The sequence below is a fragment of the Gorilla gorilla genome, chromosome 12 (assembly GCF_029281585.2).
Source record: "Gorilla gorilla gorilla isolate KB3781 chromosome 12, NHGRI_mGorGor1-v2.1_pri, whole genome shotgun sequence".
NCBI lineage: Eukaryota > Metazoa > Chordata > Mammalia > Primates > Hominidae > Gorilla > Gorilla gorilla.
Genome location: NC_073236.2, coordinates 108028395 through 108039067, shown reverse-complemented (window position 1 = coordinate 108039067; position 10673 = coordinate 108028395). Strand labels below are relative to the sequence as shown.

The window sequence follows — 10673 nt, the reverse complement described above, 5'->3', positions numbered from 1 at the left end:
TACGTTCTTTTACCAATCTTGAATATATATTCTGTTACAATATAGTAATGACACAAAGGGATGTCACAGACAAAAAGGCAAACTGCATGTAATTTAAAAAGTTAACTTTAAGATCATATGATTCTAATTTCTGATTTAAAAAAAATCATATAAATATATAAAATATAAAATACATCCTAATATATTTTTACATAAGAGCTGAGGTTTACCATTTTTAACAAAAATTCTGAGATGGAATTAATAAAAAACAATTTTCATATATACCACAGAGCAATAAGTTTAAATCAGACTATTTTGAGTTGTGTAGCCCTTTATTAGCAACTAAAATAGAAGGTATCTGTTGTACAACATGGGTAGTAATTGACTATAACTGGAGATTTATTATATTCTATTACAGATCATTTATAAATGCAATTTCTTTATTAAAAAGCTTCCACCTTTTTGTTTGTTTGTGTACAATTTGCAAAACTATTCTGAAAGCGGAATATATGTGCACAAGTCTGCAAAGAGTGCAAATTTAGGATATGGTAAATGCTTTACAAGTTACTTTCAAAAAACTGTCTGCCACAACTGAGCCTTTACATTGTCATCTTTTTTGATCAAAATATTTTGATGCCAGCCTTCCTTCCACTGCCCTAAACTATAAAGCATTTTTTAATGAGTTGAAATTAAGGAAGGACTACACCTACTAGAAAAAAAGAGAAGAAAGTTCTATTAGTTTGAGGTTTCAGAATCCCCCCAAACCAGGACCAGTATCGTGGTAAAGGCTAGGCTGGGACCCCAGACAGAGTATGAGAATGTGCAGGTGGCATCCCTGAGGATTCAGAGCTTCAGTGGACCGTGAGTGCTCCAGCTGCATAACTCACTGAACTGTCTTGCCAGTTTCTACACTGGCTCGACTGGGCATAATTCAAAAACGAAAAACTCATATTCATTCCATTCTTCTGGAGCTCTGTGATAGCCTAGAAAAAAGAAAAATTTGGTTAGGACACACATCACATAAAAAATTGGGCACTCAATGTGTTTGTGGTTTGACTTTGTCCACTTCACAGCTGAAGCCTAGATTATCTCTTTTGCTCTTTTGTTTCTTGAATTTCTCTTGTTGCATCATATTAAAATAGAAAAAAAAGAATTCCTTATCATTTTCTCAAATAACTTCTAATCTTGTTTTTTGATAATTAAGTATCAGTCATCATTTACCCTCCCTCTCCCTGTAATAAGGCCATTTTTTAAACCCTTTTTAACTTTTTAAATATATTTCTCTTTACTGTATAAACCAAATCCCTGGCCACTTCTGTCTTAAGACGTCGGAGTCTTTATCTGACTTTGACTAAATTTGAAATGTATACAAATTAAAATCCAGATCTAAAAGGTATATACTAGGATTTTTACTTTAATTGTAGATTGGTTCAGCATTTACTTTATAATACAAATTTTATTTGATTAAATTCAGATTTTAGGAAATTAGTACAGTTTATTCTAGCTTCAATTTTCAAAAATTAGTTTAAGTTCTTGAAAAGCTTTTCTTTGAGTCAATCAATACAGCTTAGAAGAAAAACCCTTCTTAAAAACCCACAATATATTACCTTTCAAATCACATTAAAATAATAGTGGACTTAAGGTCCTAACTTAGTCTATTCTGGACTACATTATCTTCTCCATTATTTCCCTGCCTCTCCAAATAAGCCCATTGTTACTTTCTCCTCCCATTCCTAAGTATACACTTTCTTCTTTCTTAATGAATGTCATATTTTCATTCAAGAAATTAATAGTTTTCCTAATTAGAAGAAAAAAATGCTATTTCTTTTTCTAAAATCCAGCTAACCAAAACTTCTGACTCTTACCATTCCTTAACTGAAATAAACATTATTTTTGTTTTAATGAGAAAAACACACATCATCTGTCTTGCTTTATTACATTATGAACATTTAAAGTTTAAAAGCAGAATCTTCCACTTATTTTTTATAGAGTCTAGACTAGTAAATAAAACCAAAAAATTAATAAGACCATATCTCTTAAGAGGTCACTTTGGTTTGTACTTATAAAGAGTATATTGGAACTAAGAGTCAAGAGAAAATGTGGGTCTCTATTCTAAATAACTTTTTGTAGTTAACAGAAAGTATTGAACTGTATTCCAATGATAAATAACTTTATTCAAGTAACCAAAAGCAATGGAACTCCAAATTATATTAAAGATACTAAAAAGAAACTTGACCATAGGTACATAAAACCAATGATGCCATTGTATCACAATGATAATGAGATATTTTGGAATATCATATGACCAAATGTTAAAAGTCAAGGCTTCCTAAGGATACTCACATTTAATAACACCCCAATGGGATGTCTTCCACATATAGTATTATGGTATTTCTTCAAGTAATTGCTAAAAGATACAGGGTCTAATTGTTCTATAATACTCATACCCTAAAAAAAAAAAAAAAAAAAAGAGGAAGAAAAAAATAAAAGAAGACAATATTTATTATTTCCTAATTATATTTTAAAACTGTTACTTAAACATAATTCTTCAATTAGGGAGACACAAAGAAAATAGATTAAATAAACCTTGTGAAACATCAAACTCATTCATCAAAGCTATTACCACCATTACAGTCAACTCTCTATTAACAGAAAACTTTTAATCCCCAGTTTATTTTCTCCAAACTCCAGGTATGTTTCTATACTACTTTAACCAGTTGTCATTTAGCTCACAATCCTCAAACATTTCATAATATTATATCTTTCTTCCATAGAAAGAATACACAAAAGTAAATCTGCTGTGAAAATTTGTGTATGAAACCTAAAATATAATTTATTTTGTGGCTGTTTTCTCCATATCCATTATATTCTGCCTGCTATTGGCATGAAAAATCGAGATAATTTTAATTGAACTATTTCTATAACATATACTTAAATATCAACCATGTAAGGTATTTTAAATCACCAGCATTAAATAATCTAGGTTTGTGGAAAAAAATGACACGAACTAAGAAAAAAGTTAACATATTTTAATTAATTTAAAGCTCATGATAAAGGCAGGCTTAAGCAACACAGATGTCCTTTTTTTAGATGGAGTCTTGCTCCATCACCCAGGCTGGAGTGCAGTGGTGCGATCTCAGCTCACTGCAACCCCTGCCTCCTGGGTTCAAGCAACTTTCCTGCCTCAGCCTCCTGAGTAACTGTGATTACAGACAACACACCACCACACCTAGCTAATTTTTGTATTTTTAGTAGAGACCAGGTTTCACCATGTTGGCCAGGCTGGTCTTGAACTCCTGACCTCAAGTGATCTGCCCGCCTCTGCTTCCCAAAGTACTGGGATTACAGGTATGAGTCACCGCACCCGGCCTACAACACAGGTCTCTTATGAACAAGATTAATAATAAAGGAAAGCTTTTTATCTCTTTATTCTTTAAGCCAGAATGCCTTGTTTTCAACATCTTAATACAGAATAAAATTTGTTAGACTATTGTTAAAACAACCACTATGACTTGAACATTAGTTTACACTAAATTCTACAATCTCCAAATACATTCAAATAATGTATTTACAACTCATTAATAAAGAGCAACTTTAACTCACCTAGTCGGGGAAATAAATTATTGATTCTAGCTAATTATACATACACCAACTGTATTATTTTCTTATTCAGTTAAAACACTTTACATTAAATAAACTGGATTCATACTCTGTGGGAGAAATGCAAATGGTGGTTTAACTACGGACTTAACTGGTTATTCTGTGTTTTTGTTTTTGTTTTTATTTCACATTTTAACAAAACAGGTATAGTGTAAAAGCACCAAGAGTAATCAGATAAACATCCGTTAAAAGTAAAAGTCATCTGGAAAATGATAGTAATCAGTGGGTAACATAGAAATTTTACAGTGGCAGCATCAAAATTTAATTCTATAAAAAAACTTTCCTTCAGAATATTTGACTCCTTCACAAACATTATCAATATTCCATATATATATATACACACACACACACATATATATCTGAAACATAGACATATACATGTGCAATCAACTTTGAATTGCTTGCACATCAATTAGCCACTCTCAGATTGGTCCACAATCAGTTTGTAATGCTAAGTTGGTTGTCCCCTGCCAATCACAGGACTTCCAGGTCAACACTCTCCACCGACACTTGGTATATAAGCTCAGAGAAATACAAACTTAAAAGTTAAACCTAAGATGGGCCAGGTACAGTGGCTCATGCCTATAATCCCAGCACTTTGGGAGGCCGAGGCAGGTGGGTCACCTGAGGTCAGGAGTTTGAGACCAGCCTGGCCAACATGGTGAAATCCTATTTCCACTAAAAATACAAAAATTAGCCAGTCGTGGTGGCGCATGCCTATAATCCCAGCTACATGGGAGGCTGAGACAGGAGAATCGCTTGAACCTGGGAAGCAGAGGTTGCAGGGACCCGAGATTGTGCCACTGCACTCCAGCCTGGGCGACAGAGCAAGACGCTGTCTCAAAACACACACACACACACAGACACACACAGACACACACACACACACACACACAAAGTTAAACCTATATAAACTATATCATAATTCTGATGCCAAAAACATTACAGTACATTTCTAACCCAAGAATGGATTGTAGTAATGCAGAGATGGAGTTATAAATCTCTTCCATAAATAATGGATGATCAAGATATAACTCCCCTAGAGATAAATGAACAGAGGCACAAAACAGGCAAAAGTCCTGATTCTAAATTTCTAATTGTAGGCTCTTTCTCACTCTCTACTCAGATGTACTAAAGTATAACAAGACTCATACTAACAATTCTTTGAACACTTACATAGCTACAACTTGCATACATGTTGTAGGTGAACTTTTAATACTCCTGAATGAAGTCTATCTAGGACAGCTTACCTTAAATATAAATCCACTCATTAATAAATAATGTGAGACTGAGATTCTAATGTACATTTTAATATTAAAATCTCAAAGCACATTCACAACAAACATCACATTTATATACTGATATGAATTTAAACAGAAGAAAACTAATCACATTTCAGAAGACCAAGAATTCAAAGTAACTGGTCAAGAAAACCTAATATAGAAAAACAGGAGATTAAATGCAGAAAAAATACTACTAAGTAAAGAGTTAAAAATGAAGATATACTGGTTAAATTACAAGAGAGAAAATAAAAAATTGAGATGATGGGAATTAAGAAATTAAAGTGGGCTATAAACTTAGTAGTGCAAAAATTAATTCAATTATACTCAGCTGACACAAGTGATGGTTTAAGAGGTATGCCTCTTTATAAGGAAAGATGGGAAAACTAAGGCTTTTCTCATAAGTGAACCTCTCTAATTGAAAAATTCATGAAGTATGCAAACAAAAGCAATCATGATAAAATTTAGAAATGGAACATTATTAACTAATACAGGATACTGGCAAATACACTTTTAGATATACCTATGTTTTTATGTTAACAGCTATGAGATTACTATTAGGAAAATTCCAAAAAGATGGAAATGCTAGTTCAATGCTGTTGGCAAAAGTCCAAGAAGATGAAAAAGAATATCCTTGCCCAATTAAGCTGAATTAACTGTTTTATTTCTTAAAAGAGTAGAAGATATGATCAGTGATTCTAAAGTCCAGGCAATGAGAGCTTCCTAAGGCCTAGTATAGTGAAAATTTGATTGTTCACATAACCTAATGTGGAGGAGTGAAATGGGTCACTATACTACCCATTCAGCGCTAAGATATAAGGCAGACATATAAACACCAAAAGCCCATCCATTAAGGATACAGGTTTCTGAGGAATTTAAGTTTCAGAAACAAATCCACAAATTGAAAGCTAACTCCCTAAATTTAGGGGGTGAGCCAGTCTATCATTGTGTTGACTCTTCAAGTAATCAGTGAATATTTGTGATGTCAAATTCCAAGTAGCAACCCTAAACTAAATAGGCAGTATTAACTGACAAAGCTCAGATTCAGGACCCTGATAAGACAACAAATTATCTTCCCTCTTTAAAAAAGTTTACCTATATTTAATAAAATGACAATCTAAAAATTATCATCCAGAAGGAAATCTCTCCCAAAAGTAACAAATGCAAAGGAGTAGCAAAACATTTTAGAGGCACTTACGAAATAAAAACCAGAATCATATCTTTTAATTCCAACCACATAATTAACACCATATTATCGAATCATTAGATTTGTGGGTTTATAGTTTAAAGGATATACATTTATATTTGCAGATAAGTATACATTTAGTGACATGGGGTAGGAAAAGGAAATATTCTAGTTTCTTTAAGAGGTATCAAGATAAAATAGTAACAGTGAAAGTTTTATGGAAAAAACTCATCTTAAAAATAGCAGTGCTAAGTAATGTACTAATAAATGGCTATCTTATAACTGAAGTTATAAAACTTACTAAGAAGCTATTGGCTTAGGTTCAAGAGAAAGAAGTATGAGGTGACAAAGGAACAATTTTCACTTTTAAAATAGTAGGAAGGAAGAAAAGTAGTTCACATTCAAATTAAGTGAAGTAACTGATAAATTTAAAAGAAAAAGAAGTTATAACAGATGAATACAATGACATTTTCAGATTATCCTTGCCGAATCATAATCTGCCAATGTCCATAATGAAACACTGGTCTACACCAAAAAAAGTAGTATAATAAAAATGATAACCTATGACCATCTCATATGAATAACTATGACTAATATTTCAAGTAAGTAAAGTTTACAAGATCAGTATCTCCAACTAGGTTCTGCTTTAGTCACAGTAATTATTGACATTGCAAAGCACTAATTACCAAAAACGCTGGTCTATAGCCAATAAAATTACAAGACTTTCAGAGTTTAGATATCCTATGCTACAGTTACATAGTTTTTCCCAACTACATTCGGTAGTTTGTTCTCCTATATTTTATGTGTTTTTTCACATAATTAATTTCTAAGATATTCAAGTGCTAGAAATATAAACATTTTGCAATAAGAATAGCTATTTTTCTTTTGCAACTTAGTTTTATTTTCTAGCCTTGTAATAACTATATTTAGTAATAGTTTTCAGTTAAAAAGGACCAAAACTTAATTAACATGCTAATTTTGAACAGATGTAATCTAAAATTTTATACTTAGTTTCTTTTTACTCTATCAAACTTCCAAAATGTATATTATTGGAATTCAAAATTAACATTTTTATAATGCTTATACAGAGAACCATCCAAGTACATTTTGTCTGAAAAGATCACATATGAAAACTAAGATATTGGTTCTCAAATGATTTAAATTATTTATAATATAAAATAATCTCTTAGAAAAGAAATATGCAAAAGTACATTCACCATCTGATTAATCAATTAAGACAATACAATATTTAAGTCTGCCTAACAGCAAGTGTACATATATATATATATATATAGGTAATATAAACACACCTAAGTTTATGTCTAGAGCTAACCATACATGGGTCTTATTATTTTGACCCATGTATTCTAACTCCCAGAATTGACTTGTAAGTTGAATCAACAGTATACTAATAAAATAGAACACTTATGAGCCATTTAAAAATTCTATATATAAATAAATATATCTCAACAAATGGACCACAGAAATAAACTCCAAGTCCAAATGTTAAAATCAAATATTAAATTCAAGCATATTAATATGAAGCAAATACTCAATATTTATTCAGAAATCATATTCCAGGGTATTTAAATAAAATTTTTAAAATTATGTTCCAGTAATTTGGGATATCTAAAGTAAGGTAAATCAGATGCAAACTTAGAAGTCAACCTGGGCTAAGTGGTTCTACTGTACAATTTATTCCCTTTTTTCTTTTTTGAGACAGGGTCTCAGCAAATTTCAACAAAGTACCACAAGTGAGTTCTGTTGTAATGACAAGGTTAATGATTGCTATAGTAGGCAATCTCATCTCTGTCCTGGCTTTAATGATCTACTGAGACCTCCCAAACTTACATCTCTAGTCCAATTGAAAGCCTTCCTGAGTTCCAAACCAAAATAGTCAACCCATTAGCAAAGTCCTTTTGACTCTTATTTCTGAAAAGATCTGACCTCCATCCACTTCATTCTACCTCCACCAACATCACCACAGTCCAAGTTACTATCATCTCTCCCTTGAACTTCTGCCAATGGCCCATTGTTGCTACTTCCTTTTTTTTTTTCCTTTTTGAGACAGAGTCTCGGCTCTGTCCCCAGAGCTGGAGTGCAGTGGTGCGATCTCGGCTCACTGTAACCTCCACCTACCAGGTTTAAGCGATTCTCCTGCCTCAGCCTTCCGAGCAGCTGAGACTACAGGCATGCACCACCATGCCCGGCTAATTTTTGTATTTTTAGGAGAAAGGGGGTTTCGTCATGTTGGCTAGGCTGGTCTCAAACTCCTGGCCTCAAGTGATCTGCTCGCCTCGGCCCCCCAATCTGCTGGGATTACAGGCATGAGCCACCGCCCCCAGCCCCATTGTTGCTACCTCTGACCCTCCTGTGTAATCCATTTGCCACACAACTACCACAGTGACCTTAAAAATAATTCAAATTATATCATTTCACTTCCTATTGTACTTATATAAAGTTCTTACCCTCAATCATTACCCTATATTATCAGCTCCCTGCCTCTTTTATACACACCGCTCTTCTTACTCTTACACACCATACTCCCACAACACAGGCTTTTTCCTTTTCTTCTAACACACCAGCTTCTTTCCAATCTTAAGGTCTTTGCACTGGCAACTTCTCCTGTCTAAAATGCTCTTCCCGCTGATCTTTACTTGATTTGTTTTCTTATCATTCGGAACTCACTTTAATTTTCATCCTCAAGGTAGTCTTTCTCAGACCACTCAATCCAAAACAGCCTCCAATCATTTACCATCATTTACCTTTTTAGATATTTTCTGCACACATTCCTACTTGAAACTAATTAATATATTTCCTTACCTTTTAAAATTAACACGTATCTCCTCCAATTAGAAGTTTTATGACAGCAAGAACCATGTTTGTTTACTGCTGTATCTCCACCAACGCCTCAGGATGTATATGTACTCAAAAATAATTGGCAAAATGAAAATCCAAATGTCTACCTAATTGACATCTCTACTTAGATGTCTTAAAGGCAACAGCAAACATAACATATCCCTAATAGAATTTATTATCTTCCTGCCCCCCCCACCAAAAACATTTTGGTCCTTATGACCTAAATAAATAATGCAACCATCGAACCAGCAGCATAGCCAAAAATTTAGGAGTCATCCTTGACATTTCCTTGACCCCCCAAGCTCAATCCACCTCCAAGTCCCATCATCAATTTGTCTCCTATATATACTGAATATATACATTTCTGTCCCTCTCTTCTACCACCATCACCCTACCCACTGTCTAAATTACCATAGTTTCTCATCTGGACTACCTAACTGGTCTACACGTTATCTCTTCCAGCCTCCTTCCAACCCATTTGCTACACTGCAGCCATATGATCTATTCAAATACAAAACCAACTTTATCACTTCCCTATGTAAGATCCTTCAAGATAGCTGTTCTGGAGTCTTCAAGATTCACTTCTCACCACCCTCCCCATCAATTTATCCATCACTCATTCAACAACTGTATATATTGCGTGCCCACTGACAGGCACTAGGATGGAAAATGGACAAAGTCCCTGTTCTCATGAAGCTTACGTAATCCAGTGAGGGAGATAACCCCAAGACAAATCAACAAATGAGTAAATCATGCAGTAATAAATACCTAGAATAAAAATACAGCAGGGTAAGGTCAATGAACAGCTGTTCATCCAAGGAGGCTAATGGAAAATGATGCACGCTTTTTGGCTGTCACAATAATTTGAAGATGCTATTGAGAGTCAGTGGGATTCCAGGGATGCTGACACAAGACAGTTTCATACACAAAGACTGTTCTCCATCCATAAGACTACAGAATATCTACAGCCTTAATTATCTATACATTAATTCCACTTCATATACAAACAGAAATAAGTTTTGCATTGATTTTAATATACAATGAGTTTCCCAGGAATAAAACTATCATGTAAAGTGAGGGAAGACTGTACTGGTTTTGTTTACAAGTTTACTAAGAATTGTTCACCATTTTGGAAAATCAAGTCACTAGCAATGGCACTTAGTAATTTCAGTCACTAATACATACATGTGTAAGTGTGTATTTGTAGCTGTTTTTACATTAATAATACTATTCATAAATATTTAAATACTTCATTGTACCTTCTAATTTAGTTGTGACTGGGCATTTACATTCTTAAATATATACTTATTATAAATTCCTTTTATTTCCTTTACATGTTACAGTTAGGAAAGTCATGGTTTTAAACTGCGTACAGGAAGATTATATCCATTAATTTATTCATTTGAAAAATATGTATTGACCACCTACTTATATTCTAATCACTATTCTAGGCACTTTGTATACATCGGTGAACAAAACAAATATCCTGATTGACAGAAATGTAATTAAGTATTTAGTTTTTTAGAAGAAAAAGTGGAACAGGGTACGGTGGACTGGGAATGCTGCAAGGGTAGGATGTAGGATGCAAAATTAAATAGAGTAGTCAGAAGGCCCCAGTGAGAAGGTGAGAGCTAAGCAAAACAGGCAAAAGCCCTAAGCTAGGCAGATACATGACATTATCAAGGCACAGTAAGGAGATTAGTGTGTCC

The 10673-nt window shown here is 33.5% G+C and overlaps 1 protein-coding gene across 7 annotated transcripts in view; it reads right to left on the bottom strand.

Annotated features, from left to right (window-relative positions):
- Positions 1-292: 292 nt before the first annotated feature.
- The window catches only part of MEMO1 (mediator of cell motility 1), a 143575-nt gene continuing 133194 nt past the window's right edge, over positions 293-10673 (bottom strand). For all 7 annotated transcript variants that reach the window (XM_031008078.3, XM_055377678.2, XM_063696199.1 and 4 more), the window contains 2 exons: positions 2323-2427; positions 293-962 (listed from right to left, as the gene is read on the bottom strand). In XM_031008078.3, coding sequence (XP_030863938.1) covers positions 831-962; positions 2323-2427 — 237 coding nt within the window. In that variant the 3' untranslated portion in view covers positions 293-830. The remainder of the gene's footprint in view (positions 963-2322; positions 2428-10673) is intronic.